The 27,987-nt window shown below is 42.5% G+C and overlaps 1 protein-coding gene across 8 annotated transcripts in view; it reads right to left on the bottom strand.

Moving 5' to 3' along the window:
* ATE1 (arginyltransferase 1) overlaps positions 1-13,054 on the bottom strand; it is a 103,345-nt gene extending 90,291 nt beyond the window's left edge. For 2 of the 8 annotated variants that reach the window (XM_078593042.1, XM_078593045.1), the window contains exons 1-7: positions 13,007-13,051; positions 12,669-12,820; positions 8,483-8,546; positions 7,696-7,758; positions 5,877-5,962; positions 4,464-4,640; positions 2,620-2,978 (exon numbers count right to left, since the gene is read on the bottom strand). In XM_078593042.1, coding sequence (XP_078449168.1) covers positions 2,620-2,978; positions 4,464-4,640; positions 5,877-5,962; positions 7,696-7,758; positions 8,483-8,546; positions 12,669-12,820; positions 13,007-13,026 — 921 coding nt within the window. In that variant the 5' untranslated portion in view covers positions 13,027-13,051. Of the gene's footprint in view, positions 1-2,619; positions 2,979-4,463; positions 4,641-5,876; positions 5,963-7,695; positions 7,759-8,482; positions 8,547-11,420; positions 11,626-12,668; positions 12,821-13,006 lie in introns of those variants that run through there. The other 6 variants (XM_078593048.1, XM_078593050.1, XM_078593043.1 and 3 more) reach the window with 5 other exon arrangements.
* Between the last annotated feature and the right edge of the window lie 14,933 nt (positions 13,055-27,987).

The raw sequence follows: 27,987 nt of genomic DNA, 5'->3' as shown, positions 1-27,987 counted from the left end.
CACGCACGCAGCGCGCATGGCGCTGGGACCGGCCATTCCATAAGCCAGAGCAGAACACGTCATGCGGAAGATGCACGTTGCATGTATGATGAACTTCTTTTGCACCGTACGTAGCCAACCGTGCTAATCGGAGGTGCGGGGGAAGGATAACGACCTAAACACAAAAAGCAGTTCTAATGAAATTAGTTTTTAATCATGATGATTTAAAAGTGCAAAGCTCTAGTGGCTTCGAAAAGTCGGAAAGAAGAGCATTCCAGATGGCCGCAGAAGCGCATCTGAAAACGCGCGATGCAGTTACCGTCTTTGTTCGACAGTTCGCCAAACGCCGTTAGCACATACTCGTCAGTTATTATTCAGCCGTGATCTGTCCATTGCTAGATGAAGGCCTCCACCCTCAGCCAACGCCATCTCTCACGGTCCCACAATGCAACGATCCACCTGGCACCTGCGCAGTTGCTCAACTTGCAGCTCTGCTAGAAGTCCTCGCAGACACGTACACTCCCTTGGCCGTCTCAGCAGCGTCATCCCTTTTAACGATGTGCCCTGCCCAATTTCGATTTAAAGCTTTCGTGACTGCAGGGATTCATCTTCTTGGTTCTTTCGGTAAAGTCACGTAGAAGGGAAGTAATAAAATAATAAAAAGAAAACAATACAATAATTCGCACGACGTTTCGGCCACAACGCAAGCAGCCGTCCTCAGGTGAAGAACAGGTTCTGTTTTATTACTTCCCTTCTACGTGACTTTACCGAAAGAACCAAGAAGATGTCCTGCCCAAGTTTACTTAAGTTTTCTTTGCAGTCAATAATGAATTTCTGCAGGTTTTATTTGTTCTCTAAATCTTATTTCTGCCACTCAGTGTAATTCCGAGCGTTCACCTTTTCATGCTTCTTAGCGCACTTTTCAGTTTTATATTCCACTTTATTTAACAATGTCCAGGTTGCTGATCAATACATCAATGCAGGAAATATAGACCGATTATAAAAAAAAACTTAAGTTTAAAACAATGAATCACACTAGACTTAAAAAATGCATGGGAGGAAGCATTTTTGAATGCTTCCTATATAAAACCTCTGCACTTCCATAACAAAACTTTGCAGCCATTAACAATTACATTGATTGTGTTTATACAATGTTCATTCTGAAACGCTCTACCCCCTTGCGCAGAAACCAATCGGCGAGCGGTCAGGCATGTTTCCACTAACAACTAACCACAGTTCAGTTGTATTTGCTTACACGCTTGTGGTCATTAAAAACAGCAATAAGAAATCCCCAGAGCTGTCCCCTGCGCAGGAAACAAAAACGGGGGGGGGGGGGGGGGGAATAAATTCCATTTTGCCCAACACTCCAAATGAGCTGTTTACTTCAGACCCTAGACTCCCTGTGTTAGACCCCCCCTCCCCCCACCGGGGAAGCAATGCCACCCACAAGCGACACGCAAGTCACTTACGAATTATCCCCGACAGCATGAGTGTGGCAAGCACCGGGTTTGCAAAATATAAAAGTGCGTGTGCTTGTGGACCGGTAGGAGAAAACACATAGCTCACTGTACGGACAAATATCCTCTTTCATACGTATTTTTGCAAGGCCGCGTTACGCCACGCGGGGCGGAAGGTTCACGAAGGAAGCCACAACGTGACCCTGGTGAACGCAACGTTAGCGGACGCAAAATAACAAAAAACAATATTGTATTGGTGTGTTTTTTTACTCGAGGCAAATACAATGTAAACCCAGTTTGGCTCTATCGGGCTGCTGCCACGGTGGCACGCTGGGATTTTATTTCCACAGGTCGCCGGTTCAATTCGATTTCCTTGCGCGAGAGTTGAAACGATGAGCCCGTTTCTTGAATCCCCCAGCCTCAATCCTCCATGAAGTATAAATGGGTTTACCACGGTTAGTAGGATCGGCAGGACGCTCGGTTGTGCTGGGATAAAGTGTGGGTACTCACACCTCTTATACGACGTCTGGCCTGCGTGGAAAAATAGGTCAAATACTCTCTGGAGGTGCTTCTGCCAGCAGTGGCATGAGCAAGAAGTTACAGGGCTGCAATTTTACCCTTTTTTTTACAGACAACACTTTTGGGGATTTCGCACAGAAGAGGGATGTTAATGTCCAATGAGAACTATTTTAAAAGGCCTCTTCATTAACTCTTGAATGGCTGCGAGATTTAATTCCGGAAATGTTCTTGGGAAAGACTGTCACTTTTGTTTCTTGTAACGTTGACTATCCACGCTCAACCCTACTTAGCTTTTGAGATCAGACACATTTCCAGAGGTAATTTGGCTACAGGCTTGAGTTGACCACTTAAAAAAAAAAAATTCCAATTGCGTAAACTATACTCGGACCTCTTCTGCAACTGACAACAAACTAAACGCTTTAATTATTCATGTAAATAGTTTGCAAGTGGATACCATGTAAACACTGTATATTTTTGCACTCAGTTGTAGCAACACATGCATGGCAATGGTGCTAAAATGTCAGAAACAGATGAAATACTTACACCTCCTGGCTGAAAGGCATTAATTACATTAAATCAACCAAGCAGACGATAAGGCCACCACACTACCATCGCCAACAAGGGCTTGCCACGATCAAACAACCGAACGGTTCCTCTCGCTCACCTCCAGCTTGTGCTTGCCATCTCTCGCCTTGTGCTTAGTGACAAAGTCCTCCAAGGTCTTTGGCTGATTTGGTGCTTGTTGCTCAGGGTGCTGCCCGGCCTGTCGGTGCGACAGGCCGGCCAAACGCATTCCCTTCTCCACGTTGCTGAGTGCCCCAGCGTCGGACGCAAGACCGTCGGATGGAAACGGAGCAGACGATGCAGAAAGACGTTGAGCAGAGGAGGACTCCGGCTGAGAGCTGCCCGATGCTTGGTCTCCACTCTCCATGCCGCCCTGCTTCTGCTGTTTCAGCATCCTCCTTTCCCTGCGCAGGTCCTTGGCCTTACGAGCCATTGGGCGGCTGGGGTCAGCGCCCACACCTGTACCCACGGATCAAAACGGTGACCAAAACTCTAAACTCCTGTTGATAATTACCACGTGGATCTTCGTTGTGCCACAACTCCTTTTATTTACAAACGTAAAAAATGTTTTTATCAGTGGCGGGATGGTTTTATGATGGTGTCATTTGTGACAATAGTAAGCCAACAATTAATGAGATGCTGTTAACGTGCAATAAAAAAATAGAACGTTATGTTTCTGATCCCAAAGCACCATGAACTCAACAATATGACATTGCAAGTCGTTATACATTCACATTAAAATAATTTACTCCAGAATGTATGACACTCATGATTGTGGTATAAGATGCCCTCAAGTGGCAGAAACAGTCCAAATCTGCCACCTACTGGCTAGCAAGGCAACTGATGAGTAAATCTAAAAACTAAATACTTACGAAACACACGAGGTTTTATTGGGGACTAGATCGCGTCAATATTTTCGCAATCTACCCAGAAAAAACCTGCATTATTAATTATTTAACACGTAGGCTTTCGCGAAAAATATCATCCATAATACAGGTTTTTTTTGGGTTAGATCGCGTAAATATATAAATGTGGCGGTCGCCTGTTGAAGCTAGATGTAACTACCGGCGAAACGTCGTACTCAGATTGTAAATGTTGTGGCTTTGCTCTCCAACACACTGGTTTGCTGTACGAGATACGAATTGCCATGTTCTGTTTACGTGACAAACCTTACTAATTTGCTGTGTCAGGTGGGGGCGGGTTTAACGACACATTTATATATTTACGCGATCTACCACAAAAAAACCTGTATGATGGATTATGGATGATATTAGTCGCGAAAGCGGACGTGTTAAAATGGAACACATTCAAAAGGAATTCGTTTGGATAAATGTTCATCTTGCAAATGACGTGGACAAGATTTTTAAAAATTCATAAAATGACCTTTACAAATGCACCAACAGCAAACAAATGTTGCAGCGTACAAGTACGGTGCCGTTGTCAAGGCATTGATGGATGTTGATGTTGACCTCCCTAATGCCTGCAAGTGGCAGGTTAAAGCTGGATGAGATAAAAGGATTTGCTGCACTGCCCTCTGCTGCCCACGATGTAGCAAGGCAACATAGTTTAACACAACCAGTTTAAATTTCGATTTAAAGCTTTCGTGACTGCAGGGATTCATCTTCTTGGTTCTTTCGGTAAAGTCACAATAATAAGAAAATATATATTTTTTTAATTTCCCTTCTACTTGACTTTACCGAAAGAACCAAGAAGATGACTACCAGTTTAGCTTAAAATCGGTGTCGCAATTTTCCATCAGTTTGATGCAAGCCGGTCACCCTTGAAAAACAAGAGCATGTTTACATACTTGTCATCACGGGTTGTTTTGTAATGTTGTAACCCACCTTTTGTTGGTTTTTTTACACGAAAGGTAAATATTAACGCAGCGTGTTACTGTAAAAACTAAAATAAAGCTATGAAACCATGTCTCAGGTTAGAATTTACCAGGTTTGGGGGGCCTCTTTGCCTTCTCTTCGGACGATGGACCAGATATCTTCGGCAAAGCCCTGTCAGATTGATCGACTTCTCCCACAATCACCGTGTCCAATTGGCTTGGCTTTTCCACCGGATGTGGCATGTGGCACGCAGAAGGGTGCTCGTCCATGGGCACCTCAGTGGGTACTGCGGACACCAACAAACAAAACCTCACTCAAAATATTAAAGACAGAACTGACCGGGTGGCTCAGAAGTCCGAGCGCTGAGCTGCCACTACTGAGATCCATCCTGGGTGCCCATAGATGAGCACCCAGCTGATGGCCTAAACCCAGTGACCAATGACAACACGCAACAAAAACATCCCCTTCAAGTTGGTTCTGCACTTACAATCGGCTAAATTCCAGTTCTGATCATCCAACATATCGGTTTGACTGTCGTGTGATGACCATTGCTCGCTTTGACACAGTGGGAAGGTCCTGCCGCTATTGTACAAAACAGGTTACTTGATGGCTCTGTAATATTTTCTTCTCTCGCCCATTCTCTAAAAGTCTAAGGCAGGGGTCGGCAACCTGCGGCTCCGGAGCCGCATGCGGCTCTTTACGGGCTGCTTCTTGACGATATGTACGTATGTACAGTATGTACTCAGATGCATTGCGGCTCTTGAAATACTGAATTTTGTACCGAATTGGAAAGAAATGGCTCTTCTTGTTATTTTGGTTGCCGACCCCTGGTCTAAGGGTTGCACTGCTCTGCAACAGATCAGAACGTATACGTCATCTCATAACGTGATGATAGCAACATCGGGATAACACTGGGGGGAAATACTTGTTTTTAAATGTAAATCATAATGTTTTCCCCAGCTGAATGGAGGGGATCTGACACAATTATATATACACGGTGTCTTCAGCTTGCGCAATTTACCCCCGGCAGCATAATAAAAGGCTGCTTAATCTTAGTTTCCTTATCTACTTCCGCCCCCGGCATCACAAAGCTTCAGTTTGAACTCCGTACGTTGCGCCCACCCCGTTCCTCACATCGCCCACACTCACCATGGCCCCTCCCCTCCCTCCATCCCCCGCGACTATATAATTCCTCGTCACAGCCATCTCTTAGACACACTTAAGCGGTTGTGCTTTCGCTACTTTGTCCCGACCTGAAGAAGGACGCTTGTGTTGCGCCCGAAACGTCGTGATTTAATCTAATTGTTTTCATTTATTTGATTTGATTTTTCACCTACGTGACTTTGCCGGAAAAAAAAAACAAAGAGTAATATTCCAATGATACAAGACAATGGACGAGCAGTTGTGATCAGTCAACCCTTTACATCACCGTGCCACTTTGAAATCTAACAGAGCAAACATTTGCAAGCAAACACCTTAAAATATTGCAATCCAAATAACTATTCACTGTCGTTTTCCTTACAGATGTCTCCATTCGCAAGGTACATGGTCATTCGCTTCAGAATTTTCTTTTGGGACTTGGAGAGTCGGTAATCCAGAACTTGACACCTGTGAAGAAATGTTTGGACATTTCTTAGCCATGCTGTCTTTTCCCTGCCAGATCATTCCTTAACTCAATTTTCATAATATAAGTCAAATAAAAATTCTACAACAATGATACACCATCACATTACCCCTGTGCACAAAGTATATATTCCCCCCTTTACTGCCTAGACTAGGGGACGGAAAACAAGATAAGAAGCTTCGATTTAAAACTTTCGTGACTGCAGGGTTTCATCTTCTTGGTTCTTTCGGTAAAGTCACGTAGAAGGGAAGTAATAAAATAATTAAAATAAAACATAATAAAATAATTCTCACGACGTTTCGGCCACAACGCAAGCAGCCGTCCTCAGGTGAAAACCAGGTCTGTCGAGGCGACAGACGCTGTCGTGAGAATTATTTTATTATGTTTTATTTTTATTATTTCGTGATTTAATCTAATTGTCGCCTCGACAGACCTGGTTTTCACCTGAGGACGGCTGCTTGCGTTGTGGCCGAAACGTCGTGAGAATTATTTTATTATGTTTTATTTTTATTATTTTATTACTTCCCTTCTACGTGACTTTACCGAAAGAACCAAGAAGAAGATAAGAAGCGCCATTTTCTTGGAATTCAGTCAAACAAAATCGATATTTTTAGTGTGAATAACGTCACGAAGCAGTCCCTAAAAGAGCCGCACGCAGCTCCAGAGCCGCAGCTTACCAAATGCAAATAAACAGGACACGCAAATTGAAAGTGGTCAGCCCCAACGTACATTATTAGCGCAAGCCAAACACCGCATAACTGCCATTCTCCATGCAGGCAAACCCGAGAGAATATGCTGCTGTTAAAACTGGTAGTCCGAATTAAATTTACTTGTCAGCACCCAATTACGGTGATATTTGTTCTGCAACATCAGTACCAAGGGAACCGATTCGTAATTATAGAAGTGGAGAGTCGTGGGAATTTCTGCAATGCCTGTCTTTCTGAGCCTCTGGTCTAATCCCACTGCTGCTACAAAAACGTGTTATTCTTTCAAAGTTCACCAAAGGGCCAGTAATATTAAATCACGGTTCTCATATATTTGCAGCAAATGAACAATGGTACAAATTTGTTTACAAAAAACTAAGGCTGTGTGTGTTGCAAGTATTCAATGAAATGCATTTTGGAGTCAACAACACGCGATTTAAATCACTAAGGACAAGTTAAGTTATTTTGTAAAGCCAAGGATTTGATTTGACAAAATAAAACTCAACAGTTTGATTTCCAAAGCCAATAGTGTAGGAAATTACAAACATGTCATCTACTGCAAGTGGACACGACAAAACCATAGAGAAATCATGAATAAACCCAGGCTTTTGTTTGCCAATATCATCACCCAACTGCCAAACACACTGCAATGGCTACTTATTTATACAATTCAGTTTCCTACAAAGGATCAGGAAACAAACACAAAGAAGTCATATTGACCGTTAAGAAAGTTAAGTGAACTTGGGCAGGACGTGTAATTTAGAAAGGATGATGGCTGATGACTAGTCTGCCGATAGAAAGGCTGCCAAAGGAGAGAATACACCAAACAGGATGACCACTGCATAGATGGCGCGATGAGATCAGGGCACATGCAGAAGTGTGAGCGATAACAACCATATGGGAGAGGTCTTCATCCAACATTGGACAGAAAATGGCTCATAATAAAAGAAAAGGCAAGGAATAACACACTATTTTCTGCCAATTCAGTCCATTGCCATGTCCAGAGAACTTACCGTATGGTATACTGAGGACAGCAGGTCTTATCCATGATGGGCTTGTACAAGTACTCGCCACTCCTTAAAAAAGATGACATTTCATATCACCATAAACTAATGAAAATCAGCATAATCTAGTATCAGAAAGCACATCACCAGCTCTCCAGCCATTTAAAGTTGTGATTCGATTCAAGATATTTAAGCTTTGTTTTATATTGCGGTGAATGTAGCGACTCCGTGTGGCTACGGCGATGACGTTAACACATTTCATTTGTGCATGTACAGCCTTTTCTTGTCAATCCACTGCTGGATGGGAGCCTCCCTGCAATGCGTGGATCGTGGTGGTTATTTGATGGGGAGCAGAAATATGGTTGTATAGAAGTACAGTAGAACAATTTACTTTTCTGCACCGTCCTCTGATGGACCAGCATGTGCGCAGGGTGAGCACGTGCTGCCTCTGACAACCTGGCATTCATTATGGGAATCCATTCAAGTGCTTGCAAGGTTCCACTTTGAGATATGCTTAACTGATGTATTCGTTGGTAATAACATATACAACATATGAAACGGCATGCATGATGAGTTTAATAATTGATACTCATCAAGGCATAAATTATTACACGGCTTTGAGACTATTAAGACTGCGTCTGTCATGGCAATTCATTTAACCCAATATCATTTTCACAAGCGGTCACATGTCACGTCTCGTATGAACTTTGTTTAAGAATAAACCCCCTGAATTACAACATCTAATTAAGATTGAACCTTCCAAGAGGTCAAAGTGAAAAGTAAGCAGCTTACTTACCTCCTCCAGCCCCGGTCTATGAGATCCTGGTAATCATGTACTGTTAAGGCATGGGCCCACATCCCTTGGAGACATGACACACAGATTACAATTAGAGACATGCAAATTACGGACCAAACATGACCTGCAAAACCACGCAAGATTCAATCAGTAATAACATCCAAAGCAAACGAAAACGTGTCAGTGCGACAATTATATAGACTGGGAAGGACAAAATCACGGATGGTGAATGTAACATCATAACCAGAAGATTGTTTCACAATAAGTTGTGAGTAATAATACAATTGCGAATGCAACAGTTGCATTAATTTATCAAGCACAATCCGATCGTAAGGCTTTGAAGATCCTGGCAAGGAGAACGAACAGGTTTGCACCGCATGCCCCTTGAACTGTTCATAATTACAGGCCTTTGTCAATCCACTGCCGGATGAAGGCCTCCACACATCCCTGTACCATGTCGGCCAAGCAAGTTGTTTTGGTGAAACAGGGTGGGGATGGGTGCAGGGACCGGTTTGGTTATCACTCGCCACTGATGCTGTTGTAACCTTAAGAACCTTACGACACATTCAACGCATTCCTAAAAAGCTATAGTACTGTAAGGCAATAATTGTATAGTCAGTATGCCAAAATATATAGCCATATTAACATTGAATACAGAACAGTATAAACAATTAAACCCGAACCATACCGAAACCTTTAGATACCATTTTTTTATCCATTATCATATTACAAGCCTAAGTATATAATTACAATCTCATCAACTCTAACTCCTACAACCTATATTCATAGCCCTATACATAGTAAAGGGGCGTCCATAAATGACGTCACGCGATTTTGGCCGATTTTTGACCCCCCCCCCTCCCCCCCTCGTCACACGACGTCACAAAAAGTCAGACCCCCCTCAAATATGACGTCACAAAGCTCTGCCCCCCCCCCCAAAACCAAATTTCCATTTTGAAAATAAAACATGCTTCAAATCACTTTAAACTAAAACTATTGTCATTGTAGTGGGTATTTAATGTGGCGCTGCACTCTGATGTTGTAGAAGAAAACATGTATTAAAAAGGCGTTGGAAAGCTGAAATTTAGCATAAAATTCACTTGAAAATAGTAAACGTCTAACTAAAACTGCAGATGTTCAGAATATTACATTGAAATTATCTTATAATTATAAAATACTAGCTTTACTACCCGGCTTCGCCCGGGACTTGGATTTTTGTCTTGGATTAATACTCACTTGCCATGCAAAATATATCCATTATTGCGCCCCCCCCCCCCCCCCAAAATACAAAAGTCTATTTTTATACGTTTTGCATTGTGTACAGTCTGGAAACTACCCACATACCAAATTTCAAGATTGTAGCATGTTGGAAAGTATGCTAAACATTTCGAACAGACACACATTCACAAATTCCCCTTATATATAGATTAAAAGTAATTATAACTATAAAAAATTATTGAAATTTTGTAGTAAAACGAAGCATAATGGAGAGTACAATTATAACAATCACATATTCATTTCACAGAATGAAAAGCCCTGGTAGAATCATGAGAATCAAAATGTTTAATAGCAATCATTCAAAAAAATTACGAAATGTATGCTTCTCCATTCTCCCATGGAGAAGCAAAATGCTCCTTCATGAAGTAAATAAAAGGTGACCTTAGTAAATTTAAATAATCAAATAGTTAATAGTGAAAATTCATAAAAATTAGTGTTTTTTAACAATTCTATTTAATTCATATTTATTTAAAGTTGCACATTTTGATGTGACGTCACACATCCTCACAAATGTCTGACCCCCCCCCCCCTCGGTGCGTGACGTAATTTATGAACGGCCCCTAACCCTAAACTCCTTGACCTTATAAGCCCTATTCATAGCCATACACAGTAAGTTCAAATATCTACAGGAACCAAAACACTCAAATTCACTTCCACAATTCTACAAGTTCAAGCTCTATAAACCAAATCTCTGCAAGCTCCCCAATAAACCAAACACATGGTGATATAAACTCTACCCCAATAATCAGAGGTGGGACAAAGTCATTGTTATGCAAGTCCAAGTCGAGTCGCAAGTCATCAAATTCATGACTCGAGTCTGACTCGAGTCCAAGTCACATGACTCGAGTCCACATCTCATAGGTGGGACAAAGTCATTGGTATGCAAGTCCAAGTCGAGTCGCAAGTCATCAAATTCATGACTCGAGTCTGACTCGAGTCCAAGTCACATGACTCGAGTCCACACCTCTGCCAATAATCCCTTACCCTAAAAACCCTGACACAAACGATTCAAACCTTAAAGCTATTGAAACCCCAAGACTAAAACCCTTTATCACTTAGCAGAGTACAGTATCACATCTGCTTGGTTCTTTCGGTAAAGTGACTTTACCGAAAGAACAAAGAAGATGGATCCCTGCAGTCACGAAAGCTTTAAATCGAAATACAGTATCACATTTACAATGTAAGCAATAACACTTAGAAGCGTTCCCCAATTCACAAATTAAACGAGGACATGAACCCCGTGTGAGGATGACCTTAAGTATTGCTGATGATGCTGATGATGGCGATGCAGGGGGTGTTATCAGCTGCTCTCAATGACATCTCAGAGATGATGATGATGATGTTTGGAGTGATGGTGAAGATGATGCTGAAAACAGCAACAGCAGTGAGTATGAACGTGCCAGAAGTTGATGTCAAATGCCCGTCTAGGGATGATAACGATGCTGCTGCTGCTACTAACACCAGATTCAGCAGCAGCAGCAGCATGAATGAATTGTCCCTGTAGCTGTAGCCAATGCCGGCACAAAGGCTAAGGCACAATTAGCCGACGGTCAAAGCACACATAAGACAGACAACCGAGTAGACAGGCGACAGACAAGCATGACAGACGGGGGAGGGCTGGTGTGTGTGTGTGGGGGCACAACAGATAATAATAGTATACCATGCGATACACTCGAGGTTTCTCCGCCACAGTAGCCACACGAGTTTCCGCCGCTGTCAGACAGGTACTCGACCACGCTGCGCATCCCTATCGTCGACATTGTCTCCCTTCACGGTGGTTTCTCTCCACCACCACCCTACCCTCTGTGCTCTCTACACACGCGGCGGGGCTCTGTCCGAGTTTCCCCTTCCGGACGAACGACGAGGCGGCGTGAGCGGAACGGGGCCCGGGGTCGTAATCGGCTTTCAAGCGCGGGGCTCGAGAGCGCCGCGAACTAGGCAAGGGCGAGAGGGCTCTTTTGGGACCGTCCATAAATGACGTCACGCGATTTTGGACGATTTTTGACCCCCCCCCCTCTTCCTTGTCACACGGCGTCACAAAAAGTCAGAACCCCCCCCCCCTCAAATATGACGTCACAAAGCTCTGCCCCCCCCCCCCCAAACCAAATTTCCATTTTGAAAATAAAACATGCTTCAAATCACTTTAAACTAAAACTATTGTCATTGTAGTGGGTATTTAATGTGGAGCTGCACTCTGATGTTGTAGAAGAAAACATTTATTGGAAAGCTGAAATTTTGCATAAAATTCACTTGAAAATATGCAACGTCTAACTGACCCCCCTCCCCGCCTCTAGGCAGAGGTGTGGACTCGAGTCATGTGACTTGGACTCGAGTCAGACTCGAGTCATGAATTTGATGACTTGCGACTCGACTTGGACTTGCATAACAATGACTTTGTCCCACCTATGAGATGTGGACTCGAGTCATGTGACTTGGACTCGAGTCAGACTCGAGTCATGAATTTGATGACTTGCGACTCGACTTGGACTTGCATAACAATGACTTTGTCCCACCTCTGCCTCTAGGTGCGTGACGTCATTTATGGACGGCCCCAAATCCTTCTTTAGGGCCACTATCAAGCCCCCAAAGGCCAACAAGCGCTCACGGTCGCGCTAGATTTCCGATTACGATCCCACCCGCGGCACCTCCTTTACATTTCCCACTCCGCAAGGGCGGCGCCTCGCGTCGGGCTCGACCAATCAGAGCGGCCGTGCCATTCGCTCCCACGCGTCGCCATAGTCTCAACCAATGGGAGCTCTGGATTCCGCACGTGCTGCGCAACAGCTCTACGAAATGCAAAGCCCGTTGTGTTTCATCACAAATGATAGTTATTGCGATCGGGTTTTATAAAAAGTAATTTTATGACGCTGTTGTTAAAACCCCCACCACCAACATAATCTAAACTCACCGCTGCTCCACTTGCCCGCGTCACCGCCGCAGTAGCCGCAGTAGGATCCCGAGACGCACCTCGAGAATTGCACCAAAACCTGCCAGGCCCCGACCTCCCGCGCCATCGCAAATGCCCCTCGCTGCTTGCGAAGACTTCGAATATGAAACGAGCTACAAAAAACATACAAAGAGCCACGACTACACACGAACACGATCCTCTGTAAAAGTGCCGGGAGAAGCAATCGCTTTAGCCGCCGCGTTTTGCCTTTTGTGTGCGAGAGCGCGTCCGCTAGCCATTGGTGTTGTGGCTTGGTTGATGTCTCTTTTCCAGTGATGTGTAAAAAAAAAATGTCTCACTTTGCGAAGAAGTTACTCATTGAACAATTCCTGTTGGGCGGTTTCGCTGCCCTAGTGGGTGACGTGGGGGGCACGAGCAGATGAAGCAAAGGGCAAAGTGTAGAACCCCCAAGCAGCTCAAGAGCCATCTCCCCCCGCCCGCCCCCCATGGATTGATGGAAAATGTGCGGTGCATCGAAAAGTTAAATTCAATCCCAAAATTAAAGCTAGTTAAGTGAAAGGCAATTCACCTCGTGTAAATATCGTCTGCATCTATCTTGCCACTCCGTTTTTTTAATCAATACAATGTTTCTGTTATTTCACATCATCGCTATCGCTTGCCTGTGCGTGTGTTGAAAGTGGGGGCCCCAAAACGTAATTTCTGCTGCGGGGCCTCTATGGGCTAAGGGGCTGTCCATAAATGACGTCACGCGATTTTGGACAATTTTTTACCCCCCCCCCTTCGTCACACGGCGTCACAAAAAGTCAGACCCCCCCCCTTCAAATATGACGTCACAAAGCTCTGCCCCCCCCCCCAAAAAAAAAAAACATGCTTCAAATCGCTGTAAACTATTGCCATTGTAGTGCGTATTTAATGTGCCGCTGCACTCTGATGTTGTAGGAGAAAACATTTATTCAAAAGTCTATTTAATTAAGTAGAACGTGTTGTCTATATGTATTTAAAGTTGCGCATTTTGATGTGACGTCACATTTCTCAACCCCCCCCCCTTGTCACACATCGTCACAAATGTCTGACCCCCCCCAGGTGCGTGACGTCATTTATGGACGGCCCCTAAGTCGGGCCCAAATTGAATCATCTCTCACAAGAAAGACTTGCGAGCCTGGGTATTTTGAGTATTTTAAATAGCATAATGCGAAAAACTCAAGAGACCATGAAATTACTCTCATCCCACTAGCTATTTTAACCACGAAATCAGTATCTTCAAAGGTTAAAATATGTCTTAAACATTTTATACTGAATTGTCTTTTAAATAATTTACGTTGAGTTAAATCAGTTTCATGATGCATAAAGACCACGCTTGTGGCATGTTTTGATGCCTACAGGAAATTACATCCACCGGAAAGTCCGCATAACTGATGCGTGTATATAGCCCAATTGTTTAAATGAGTACAGCATTTGAAATACTCGTAACTAACAACACAAAAACACTGCATAAAAAAATATACACTGAATAATAACGCAATCTTAGTAGGTCAATTCAGATCACGCTGTGAAGAATTTCACACTCCGAAAATATTTCCCCAAATATGTGAGCATCCTTGAATGTTGCAAGGGAATTGCTGGACAATTACGGTCAACCTAAGCCAGGTCGCTCTTTGCAATTCTAAATTCTTGACCCGAGAACCTAATCCCCCACAGGAAAGACAGTCGTGAGAAATGAACCCCCTGGCTGTAATCTGGTGAGTTGTCGCGCTTTCCATAAACGAGTCCTCAAGGATTTATCATTGCTCATGCTTAGTAACCTCGTTCATTCACAGCGACAGACACGGATGCATAGTTCTGCGCCAGTCACTGTTGAAATATTGAGTTCCTAACCCTGACCTTTTAACCACAGGCCAGTTCTGCCACCCCCAGCCAAGACTACGTGGACGCAATGTGCAGGGAGCGATCAGGCATGCTACGGCTCACATTAACACCTCCCGAAGGATGTCCAATTGACATCGCTATGTGCGTGCCCATTGCTAGCCTTTGATAGTGTGGAATGGGGTTGTATTTGAAGTGATGTATTTCGACCTGGCACCGTAGCTCCTAGCAGAAACTGTTCAACCATGATCGCATAGCTCTGTGTTTTCTGGCGATTCTCACTCGTTTTTTTACAAATGAGACTCCAGATGTTTGACATCGTTCTGGCCCAAACAACCGAGCTTTTTGTAGTCCTTACCAAGTTTTTTTTGTGCTTCCACTAATGGTAACGATGCTATCTGGGGAGCAGGCTTTTGCCTTGTAAACGTGTCGCCATTTTATTTACGATTTTACACAAATTGCCACAATTAAATATAGACTATGAAAACACAAAGTGTGTACATTCACACACTCATGCATTGCATTTCATGATAAATTGCAGCCGTAATTGTCAAAACACGGTGCGCAATATGCAATAATGTCCAACCGTGGCCTGTATTGTGTGAGATGTCACGAATAACGTTGTCCATGCCTGCCAAATCCCCAACCCATGCTGGTTGCAGTATTTGCATTTCTAGGTTCCTGACCCCAAAATCATTATCAAATGCAATGCAGAGCAGTGGGCACAATCTAAAATCTGGTTAATGTTACATTCCCCACGAACGCTGCCTTTTTGAGGTTAAAGTCAACCATGCTTATTTTAGCTCTAGTTGATTATCCCACACGCGGATATATGTATATCTGTGTGTGTGTGATATGAATTATAGGGATTGCTTACACTGATAGCAAAGTGGTTTGGTGGTTAAGTGAGGAATCATGCATTCCAAAACAGTAGATTTGGTGATGCTGCATTGGTGATACAGGCACAATTAATTAACAAAAACGCAACATAGCACATACATGTGCTCGAAAGAAAGGCCATCGTTTTAGAGGCAGCGCTACATACAAATGTTTACAATGTTTTTGTTCATTCCAAAACAGTACTTTACTTGCTGGATTTGCTGTAGTTCATACTGTTATCCGCTAGGTGGGTCTACAGTGCTGCTGTTACCAAATTGCCACCTCTCCAGGAGCCGATCATCTTCAATGCTTGACCAACTAAGGATTATGGTCGTGGGATAAAGGGTTCTGAAATTTCGATTTAAAGCTTTCGTGACTGCAGGGATTCATCTTCTTGGTTCTTTCGGTAAAGTCACGTAGAAGGGAAGTAATACAATAATAAAAATAAAACATAATAAAATAATTAATAATAACATAATTAATAATAAAAATAAAACATAGTAAAATAATTATTATGTTTTATTTGGATTATTTTATTACTTCCCTTCTACGTGACTTTACCGAAAGAACCAAGAAGATTGGTTCTGAAATTCAAACCCATCCAGTTTTCCATGTATTGCAAATGCAATGTCACGTACAATCTATGACAATGTTACCCAACTCCCAGAGAAAATAGTTTTAGGTGTATGTACACGTGAATGAAATGAAGAATCCCAGACTAAAAAAGTGTATTTAATGGTGGGTCATGAGGTTTGAAGCTGAAAATTACTGCCCTAACACGTGTGATAGAATACCTTCAAAGCAAGTTATTTGTATATTGATGTGCACATTAATTAAGTCTAACAACGATTCATGGAAGTATCCAAGGATCCCAATGCAGAACCCTCCTAAGAAGATTTTGACACTGAGTGAGGCTTTTCTTGCTTAACAATTGGCGTTATTACTCATCATCATCATCATCAGCCATTATACTAAACTGATTTTATTTCTAGACTTAACAAAATTAACTTTCAATTAACATGTACTCAATTTATATATCCCGCATAAACAATAGACAAGCATTATTGTATAATAACTTAGATTTTGGTTTTAAAACAATGCTGAAAAAAATATAAACGACATTTAAGAGAGCTGAATGGAGCTGTTTTTTTTTTCTAATCAGCTCGTATGCAGGTGATATGTTAATTTTTCCTCACGGGATTGTGAGAGATGGCAACGACTTGGGTAAGTCTTCATTCAACAGTGGATTAATCATGGATGAAGATGATGCTCATGATTTTCGAGAGAAGAAAAAAGTTGTTCCTTAACACAAAGTAAATTTTAAAAATCCATACGTATAATTTCTGATTGAAAAAAAATGACCACCATCATCCAACGTCAATCCACTGCTGTATGAAGGCCTCCCCAAGCTGCTGCCACTTCGAATGATTCCGTGATGTAACAATCCACCCAGCACATGAACTAATGTCTTTCTTTAACGTACATTTATGTAAAAAAAAAACCTCATTTTTCACCATTAGATTTTCTTCCCCTCAGGGAATTCATTTAACGCAATCAAGCATGCATTACCGTTGCATGTTCTGAGATGTTGTGAGGAAACAATCTTAAAGGCACTCGGAGGCTGCCTTCAAGGGACACATTGAGAAACTGGTGTCCAATAATTTAAAACATAAACACATGGCATAATGATGTGCTACATACTGGGAAAATAACACGTTAACTTAATGCAGCGGTAGACATTTCAACAACAATTATGGTCGAAAGGAAATTGTACGCCACAAATATCTTCATCATGTTCAAAGGAGTGAATCAAATTCATGCAGTAAATCGTAGCAGTTTAATGCTCCCAAGCGCATTGTGATTGCTTCAAATGTATGCGTGGATACCAATACGAATATGGTGTGCAGCCCACTTTGAAAGAAACCTGAGCGTTGTTAAAAATGAAAGCGTTTGGGCATTATAAAAAAACCCTCCGATCTTGGATACAGGGAGAGCTCTTAATTCCCAGTAATTGAGTTCTATTCTATCAGCAGACACTTGGTCACGAATCAAAATGGGGACATTCATGTTTGACTTTGGTTGGCAAAGCCTTTATGGTGTGGAGGTTAAATTAATTTACAGAATATGCGATGGATTATTTTCCCATTTTCCGTAAAAATTCGGGTCTTTACTCTTTTTTTATTTCGAGGTAGAACAGAGTAACCTCCTGTAACCTTCCGTCATCAGTCATGTCCAAATACAGCACAATTGCATGCATTTAATATATTACCCAAATGTAAGTACACTACACATACGTTTGTCTCCCATAGTAAAAGTGTTATAAAGATAGAATAATGCGATATTCGAACACATTTTTTTTTACAGCTTAAGAACATTTTTCGTGGTTAGGGAAAAGGAAATCAGGTAGCGCTGTACGATGCTGTGCTCCAGCCGTTCCCAAACCGGCACATGCGACATGGATGGCATTCTAAGTACACGCGTGGGTGAAGCCAGGTAGCTTATAGGAACGCGGCCGATAAAACTGGGCTCAATGGGAACATTCGCAATTATACAAAAAGTAACAAAAAACTCTCGAAAAAATTGTCAGGGGGGATCTAAGGTGAAGAAGAAAAAAAATCTAAAGCGATGTACCAGCTGCGAGGGTGCACATCCTCCTGTTACAAACAAATACAATGACTTCGTATGGCCGGTGGCATCTGAGTGCCTGAATGTTTAGACACCTGCCCAGTGCACAACATTTGTTTAAAATAAATAAACAAACATCTGTCTAAAAATTTGAAAAGTATATTTTTTCGAGTCAATCAGCCTTCCAGTCCAATGCTTCGCAACATTAGATTGTTTAAAGAGGCAAACTGTCAACCGGTTTTGGCTTTCAAGGTCTCATCAGGAGAGGTTAACTTGTTTAAAACATGTATTTGTTTGTACCCTACCTATATAGTCTCTATAACCTCGTGCCACGGCAGCTCTTTCGCCTTCTTCAGCAGTTGTTTCTTGCTGTGGTTGTCCCACCTGATGACGATTGCTTGTGTTGCGATCGAAACGTCGTGATTTATTTTATTTTATTTCTAACTACGTGACTTTACCGAAAGAACCAAAGAGTATGTATTTTCTGTCCTGTCGCCAAATGTTATAGGCAGAGCCATTCATTTAAGCTCCAGTAACCATAATCAAACAACACAACCGCTGTTGCAGAGAATTATGGGTAATTTATAAATAAATAGACCAACATATGCACATGCTGAAAAAGTGTGAAAACGTTGTCTTGTATTTAGTGAAATATGTTGAATGTGTCTTCTGTTTTAATAGCTTTTTAAGTAATAAATGTACTTCAACACAAGTGTGTGAGTCACTAACCGCCAACATTTGTTAAAGCGGATAAATAATTAACTGTACTGTAATCAGGTAAGGTTTAAGAATGCACGAAACAATGAGCTTGGTGCAACACTTCAAGCACAGGTCTAATTGAGAAGGCAAAATACGTCGTAACAAATACATCGACCAGTGCAGCCTAATTGCCGTTCAGCTTTGGGTTGTATTAATTGTGTTTTATCAGCAGGGCTGGCTCACGGAGTGTGCAAGTCATGGAGTCATCTGAGCCAGGGGAAGTGTTGGCTGGTCAATGTCACCAGGGTCTCCTGATGAAGAAACTCTGTGCTCAGCTTTCATTGATTTCCTCTCACTGCGACTTGTAATTTGCTCTGCAGCACAACGAATGTTCCGACTTCTTTTTTTCCTCGAATGTTTTTTTTAAAATGGCATGCGAGAGGCGTGACTTCTTTGTTATTTGTATTCAGTCGTTGAGTTTAACCGATTTTTTTTTTACGAGTGACATAAGCATTTTTTAGAATACATGCAATTTTATTCAATAAAAAATGTCACACAGCACAAGCTGTTATGGGTGCTTTGAGACCTTGCTTGGAGTCCAGATCCCATGACTTACTATCGATTAGTCCAGACTGAATAATTCCTTTTTTGCCATGGCAAGGTGCCACAGTGGCGAGATGTTAACAACCTCACCTGGTATACAGGAGGTCGTAGATTCGATCCCAACCCTGATGCCTGTATAGTTGGAGTTTGCATGTTCTCCCCGTGGTCACGTGGATTTTTCTCCGGGTCTTCTGGTGTTTCCCTCCACATTTATAAACATGCATTTAGAATATTTGGCGGCTATACATTTGCACATGATAAGCCACTTCGTTGAGCTATCATTTGTTGCCAGGTTGCTATATATAATTAAGGTGGCCGTACCTGGTAAAATAAAACATAGTTTAGTTTACAACAAAACCATACCTAGGAAAGTTACGGATGGAATAGGGTGAGGAACAAGCAAAAGAGACTAATTTGGTTGAGTCACTCGAAGCGGGTAGAGGAAAACCATTGCCAGCTTGGGTTTTTGCATCAGGAAAAAACAAAGATGCGTCAGCCATGTCATGTGTGAAAGTATCATGGAGACCCTGAACAAGAGGTCACAGTACCGGAGAGTCATGGAGACAGACAAAATATGGAAAGAGAGCACGGAATGAAGATATATTGTCAACAAACAAACCTCTGGTCGTGGATGTTGCAACTATTACTTAGGTAAATAATGACAATTTTTTGTAAGTGCCAATGCCAGTCTTACCAGTGACCCCAAAAAGTATGTCACGAGAAGTTAAGCACTGACGAAACCCATACCAGTATTGTATACAACTTTTAGTTTAACTGCTGGAGAAACTCGCAAATAAAACTGAGAAACGAAATTGCCTACGAACGGACTGCACATTAATTAAACCGCGCCTAGCGAATCACCCAGGGGACCCCCCAATTTGGTCACGGATTTCTGCCGATGCGGGCTGACTGATGCGACGCGGAGGGTGCGTTCGAGCCGAGGTCTCGTGCCTCGGCGATGTCCCCAAACCCCATCCCCTTCACAGTCCGTCTGTTGGAAACGATTTACGTCTGACGCCCACGGCAACTACCGGCCGGAACGTGCTGCTCCGCCGCAAACGGCTCACGAATTCGCCGTCGCTACTGTGCAAGCGAGAGGAGTGAAGTGGAGAACGGTGGCACCCAGGGGTCATCGGCCGTGCCCCGTGTAACAGGACGCTTGCTCAATGTTGCGTCGGGACTTCATGTTTTGCTCTTACCCGGGAGCAAAGGAACGGCTGGTGCACGGCAACACGTTTACAACAACAAATCCCCTACAAAGCCTTCTTGTCGTCTAACACCAAGTCATTGCACGAAAAGAACATGCTGGGTGCGTTTTCCTGGGCAACTGGATTTCCATTACGTTTGAATCGACGCGAGACATGTTCGAATTGAATGTGCGTTACGAATAAATTATCTCACGATTACTCGTCACGATGTAGTAAAGTTTATCTTCTTGGTTCTTTCGGTAAAGTCACGTAGAATGGAAATAATAAATAATAAAAATAAAACATAATAAAATAATTCTCACGACGTTTCGGCCACAACGCAAGCAGCCGTCCTCGGTGGAGAACAGGTCTGTCAGACTCTGTCTTCTCGACTCTGTCTTCTCGACAGACCTGTTCTCAACCTGAGGACGGCTGCTTGCGTTGTGGCCGAAACGTCGTGAGAATTATTTTATTATGTTTTATTTTTATTATTTTATTATTTCCATTCTACGTGACTTTACCGAAAGAACCAAGAAGATGAATCCCTGGCAGTCACGAAAGCTTTAAATCGAAATTTAGTAAAGTTTCTTTTTCTCAGAAAACTGCAACAACAAAAACACATTGACAGTACTGTATTCTAATGGGTAAAACAACAGAAATTGTCCACCGTGAAGCGAATGAAATTGTTCAGCCCCTTGTCAAATTACTGCTGCCTAGCGAATCACCCAGGAGACCCCCCAATTTGCCATAGGAGTTGTGTGACGATACTTCATTTCACTACATTGGTGAACGGAGAGGGCCTTGATGAGTCCAGATTTCACTCACCGCTGATGATAGTTGCGGCAAAGAATCGAACACATGACGCAATGTACAATGTGCAGTCGAATTTGCAAATACAAAATAGTACGTGATTGAAGATAACACTTGATTTTAAATCCGTATGCCTTATTTAAGGTGAATCTGCAAATCGCCGACTGTTTAATTTAGTTTGAATTTAAATGTTTAAGAACTTCTCATTTGCTCGCAGGAAAGAATATAACTGTACACCATCGCTGATAAGCATCGACTTTACCGGCACATGTCCTATCCCCTGCCCCCCGCCAGCTGGCAAGACACAAAACCACTGGGCACGAGATTTAACATCGACTTTGGTGAGTTAAGCGTACGGGCAGTGCCGTTTCGCAAGTTCCGAAGCTATTTTATTGCAAGGGAGACCCGCCGGTTCATCGTTGTGCCGAATCAACACAAACAGCGCGATGTATTTTCGCGATGGCTTTATGGACTCCAGACCGCTAACCCCCCCCCCACCCCTCCTAAAAAAGTATATATCTATTGATTTATAATGGTTGAAAAGTAATACTGTGATCAATCCGAGAGTTATTTTGGTCATTTCAAATCATAGCATCACTCTGTGTGTATTACTTACGATTTACGTGCCGAAATTTAAGTTAACTTTACAATTTGATTGACATGTAAAAAAAACAGAACTGAAACATCCAAGGTGAATAGCAATGGGGTAGTTGGTATCGGCAGTGGTAAAACGGTGAAATGAATTAATTGCTAAGAAGGGCCCATAAAACTACAACAGCTACAACAGCCCCGGGTGCTATCATACTTAATCCACCACTGACAAAACAAAACAAAGCAATTAATTCAATTAATTTAATTAACTGTTCTTATGCGCAACATATCATATATCACAACTACAAGGTCTGTTTGGGTAATTAGATCATAAGAATGAGTTGTGAATTGATTAAAATCAGAGATGCCATTTAGATGGACTGCAGGTCCGAACAATCTATTACAGTGGAAAATTATAACAGTGGGAAATTAGTTTTCTCTTTTAAAAAGTCTGCAATATTTATAACGATTATCATAAAGTCATCTCTTAAAATAACTTTGGTCTTCTCAATGCATTTGTTAGCCACTGTCACTTACCGTGACATCTGGTTTAGGAGGAATGCAGTTTTCAAAATGATGATGATTTCGACGATAGTGAAAATGATGATATGGTCATGATTACAAAGATGACAGCTGCAACTAGATTTGTATCTCTATGCCCGTGCTAACCGGCCGACGTCGAGACGCAAACTTTGCTTGCTTCTTTAATTTATTTTCTGCTCTTTGCATCGACCAGTAATGCAATATGGTAGCGAAAATAAGACGAGCTTAAGTAATGAAATTGCCAAGAGCACGTTGGGAAATTTATGACGTACGTTTTTTGGTGCCACAGTTTATGTAACAGCATCTCCCTGAAAGTCTTGGGAAAACAAACCATTCCAAACACTCAGCCTTGGATCCCAGCTCTGATGATGTTGGCGAGAAATGTACAACCTCGTTTGTTAAGAGAACTGAATTAATATAAAAGGCTAACAGAAGATATATTTTTTAAGAGTCGATTAAAAACATTACTTCAAATCGCACTTTCCAAAAACAGTAATGTGCACTCTTTTTGGAAAATAAACCAATCACGTTCCAGAATTTCCCACCCCCAAAAACACTGCACTTTGTTTCACGGTTTATAAATTAAGAAGCATTCCTGAATTTAAAATAGGACTACACGTTACAGACGAGTCGGTCTGAATAGATTCTTACATGTTTGCATGTATCGTGAATGTCTCTCCATGATGAGAAATAGAAAAGGGAGTATATCTCATTTAGCAGAAATGCGTTTGAAAAATGTGTGATCTGAAAGTGGTGCTTTGGTGCACAAAATCTTCCATGGCTACAGCGGGCTTTATATCCGAATAACTATTTAATGGCACATTCTTGTACCCCATTGATTGATTTCTATATATAGGTGGGCTGAACGAAGTATTCTTCTTTTTTTCTGTGCAATCATCTCGTTAAAGCGACGTTGATTATGATGACGGTCGTGTTGCTGTGGATTGTTGTCGCACCTTAGTAACACCTCGAGAGGAGCCACTCCATCCTGTCCTTCGTTAAGGCACTCGGCTATAACCACCAGGGCTCGTGACTCCTCGGCTTGCCGGCACGTTCCATTCGACCGACGGGGGACAGATGTGCCTCAGGGAACAGTTTTCTTGTGTGTATGTACGTTAGCCAACCATGCTCATCGAAGGTGCGGAGGAAGGGCATTCAAAGAGCGGTTCTAAAGAAAAGAGTTTTCAATCTAGATTTGTTATGGAAGAGTCCACTTTGCACGGCAGTTACGAGGTTTACAATTCACTTTCTTGTTCGAGTGAAGCCCTGTAATTTCCAACTCTCGCCACTGCTGCTATATGGAACTCCACTGTTGGGAGCTCTAGAGAGCCGTCCCTTTAAAGCGTATTATATTTTCTCCTCTTCTACGCTGGTCAGACGCCTTCGAAGATGAGGCAGCACTCACACTTTACCACACCACACGTGACCTGCTGGTCGACTACTCCGTACCATTTAACGATCCGCCATTGATTTGGAAAATCAATAGAATGACAACAAAATTGTCTGTGAATATTTTGTGAGCGTTGGCAGACATCCACTGTTCTAGAAGCGGCTCTCCAGATCCCCCTCTAGTTTGAGGCCCTTCTGCCACCAATGGTGCGAGCAAGTAAATGCAGGGTTGCACCGTTACCCTTTTCTGTGAAAACAACGAACAGATCAAAGCATACGATGCCCATCGAGGGAAACAACTCTAATTTTTCAAATACTTAAGCTGACCTGATTTTCCTACTTCTTCATGGAAACCCAGCGGGTGGCTGCTTGAATCCGGTGGAGGTATACGTTGTCGTTCACCCATACGAAGAGAACTCAGCCCCACTAGGTCAAAGCCACCCAAATCAAATGTACTGATTGCGCTGTTTCGGCAATATGCAACTCAATTTCTGACATTTATAATGACAAGAAAGAAATGACTACTGTGTAGAGTTTGGGCGGTCATGCCGTGTAGCTCTCCGGAAAATGTTTGGGTTCATGTCCGACGTTTTGGTCCATGTGCTTGGAGATCTATCAGGAAATTTACGTCATACATGATCATTCAATTGATGGATCTAGTTTTCTTTTAAACTTCTCCACTCTGTCATGTGTTATAAAAAAAGTATATATCAGTTCCCGAAAAAAACCTGCTAGGATGTGTAGCGAAAAGTCGAAGCTCATGCAACACACTCGGCAGAGAAACTGAAAAACAAACAGACAGCTGTCGATAGAACTTTGCATTCATCACCAGCAGAGACACAAACAGTGCTCCATTCGGAAAACTGCCCGCTGATGCCATTTCAACTGCAGTGGAAAAGAATAGGGAAAAAATAAAATGACAAATGACTCGTTTTGAAATTCACGAAAATGTATTTGTGTTTGGAAAGACAACTGTCCGCATGTTTTCCGCACAGTGTGATTGCAAACTTTGTTATTTTCCATTTGGAATGCAACGTACACTTTTCAAATGTTGGACAATAGTTCATGTAAAACCACTCCAAACTTGTTGCTTCCCTTTTAAAGTGCGGCTCGTCGTCAATGAGCATTGAACTCAATAGCGGCCCATTGAGGCCTTGGCGGGGGAGGTAGGAAAGGAAAGGCACTTGCTCGGCCGGTGAATTATAAAAAAAAAATTGGTAGTTTTATAAAAATTTTGATTTAAAGCTTTCGTGACTGCAGAGATTCATGTTCTTGGTTCTTTCGGTAAAGTCACGTAGAAGGGAAATAATAAAATAATAAAATAATATTAATATAAAACAATAAAAATTCTCACGACGTTTCGACTGCAACACAAGCAATCATCATCAAGAAAATGTTCTTGCTGTGGATTTCACACCTGATGACGATTGCTTGTGTTGCAGTCGAAACGTCGTAAGATTTTTTATTGTTTTATATTTGTATTGTTTTATTATTTTCTTATTTTCCTTCTACGTGACTTTACCGAAAGAACTAAGAATATAGTTTTATAAAAGTTAGGCACAAAAAATAAAATATCATGAATATAACTCAGGTGGGTATATGCCTTACATTCATATACATACATCTAGTTATATTCAAAAACATCTCCACACAGTGCTGAACCGTACATTTTTTTTTTAAAACGTCGATGTTGGATATATCATTACCATGTTTCCCACGCCAATCACATCCAGCCAAGCAGAGCACGGCATCGCATTCACGATACACCTCGAATGGTGTTTGCTTACAGTTGCACCGAGTTCCAAAGGCACGTGGTGTTTCTGTGTTCAATAGAGCAGCAACAAACCACCACGCTGTTTGCAGAAACGCGACACTGCAAGAACATTGCACAATTTCACTTCGGCTTAATGCTTTATTCTTGGCAAGAATTGTTTTCTGTCCTTCACCGTGATATCCACAAATCATCTGGTCATCTCTCTGGAGTAGCCTGGATTTATCTAAATTAATGTATCTTCCAAGGCTTTCATAAACGCATCACCTACACAGCTGTTTAATCTGCTTAACCTCGCAGTTAAACCCGTGTCATTTCAAATTGTGATTCACATATTTCCGTGCCATGTCCCAAAAGTAAATACAATGTTGGCAAATCCGCTTCCATGTCTGACATGCCTCACAGATGGCTTGATCTCACATCTGCATTATGTCTAAACATGATGCAGGGCCAGCCAAACATTAATCAACAATTTGATTCCTTAGTTGGACCATTTGAACATCAATGCCTTTGAGATGTTTTGTAATAGAAAGCCTGTATTTTTTTAACTTCATCTCTCAAGGTGATTTGGAAATTAAGTTGGTTTTCAAAGATGTATCAGCTGTCAACCCAAGTCTATACCATATGCGGTTTTTAATCATTTTACGTGCTGTGCTTTCATAGCAACATATTTCTCAATTCCCAGCCCCTCATTGAAAAAGACACTTCTAATCCCAATAAGTCTCTCGCTTGGTTATAAATCACAAATCGCCTCCTGCCAAACACCGCAGCTGCCGCACACTCTAAGGGAGGACCCGAGCAGTATCCCACCCACCACCTGGACTCACGTAGCTACCTTCCCTTGGTCGGCAGACTCACAGAGACCACTCCAATAACCGCGTTGGTTTCCGTCGCCCTTCTCCACAAATAAAGGGCATCTATAAATAAAGGTCATCCATCTAAAGCTTCAGAGCGTGCAGTCGACTGTTACGCGTCACGCACATTGGGACGCCTCCATCTCGCGAACTCTCTCTCCAACTGTGCGGTCGCCGTTCAACGGGGAGGCTTTGAAATGAGGCTTGAAAGTCGAATTGGATGGGCCACGAGCAGTGACGACGTTGAGTGGATGAATGCCTTGAGCATGGCGACAAGTTCTTTGTATGAGATGATTTGCTCGATAAGACCCATCTGGACTCCAACTGTGATAATAACGAGTGAAGACTATTCCGGGCTGTGTGTGTTCGCCGAGACACCCGGTAACGACATGGTTTCATTTCCAGATTTGCAACAATAAAAACACGCAAATCATCTCAATAAATATACAAATAACGAAAAGGTTGAATGCAGTTATGGACAATTTGAGTCTTTTTTGTAAAAGTGCTTCCAGTTCTGTCTATATTACGCAAACCCCCATAACCCACACAGTTCCTTTACAAGCCGCAAACTTGGCTTACATTAGTTATTGAAAAATAAAGGTGCGATCCTGCAATTATTTGTGCATGCCACTGCTGTCAGAAGGGCCTCCACTAGAGAGAGCGCGAGAGAACACCTTCAAGAAGGAAATTTTTCCTACTCTTTCACATTAGCCGGTCGTTTTTTGAAGAAGTGGGAGTGTCCACACTTTACCCCTTCACACGTGAACTGCTAATTGACTGTGATAGAACCATTTACAACTGCGCTGATCGTTAAGCCACGACAGCGTCCCCTACATTAGTTCGTACTTGAGCCGATAAGAGCTCTCATATCTGCCCGTCACGGGGGCTGTGAATAGAATGTGACCGAGAGGTCAGCAAAAAAAAACATTTTTGTTAACGGCTTTCTCGATATTTCCCCCCTGACTATTTTCGTAAACACACTCAATCGTAACCCGCACGGTTATGCACGCTGCAACAGCGGGCCCCACTTGCCGGTTTGAATACGTTCAAACAAAACTTGTTTGCTCACACCAATTGCGGCAAAGTGCAACGTTGCACCTTTGTCACTTTTATTTTTTAACGATCGAACACCACTCGGGCGATCGAGGAGGGCTGCACGGGGCCGCGGGCAACATGCGGGGGGGGGGAGGGAGGAACACCACGCGCGCGCGTGCACGTACGCGCACTCGAGAGGGCTCGTTCACGGCGACATTCGCAGCGAGAATCCGCAAAGGGGCCGTCCATAAATGACGTCACGCGATTTTGGACGACTTTTGACCTACCCCCCCCCCACCTCGTCACGCGGCGTCACAAAAAGTCAGACCCCCCCCTTCAAATATGACGTCACAAAGCTCTGCCCCTCCCCCCCCAAAAAAAACATGCTTCAAATCGCTTTAAACTATTGTCATTGTAGTGCGTATTTAATGTGCCGCTGCACTCTGATGTTGTAGGAGAAAACATTTATT

Source organism: Lampetra planeri, chromosome 4 (assembly GCF_965212315.1).
Source record: "Lampetra planeri chromosome 4, kcLamPlan1.2.h2, whole genome shotgun sequence".
Lineage (NCBI taxonomy): Eukaryota > Metazoa > Chordata > Hyperoartia > Petromyzontiformes > Petromyzontidae > Lampetra > Lampetra planeri.
This window is presented reverse-complemented; position numbering and strand designations above follow the sequence as displayed.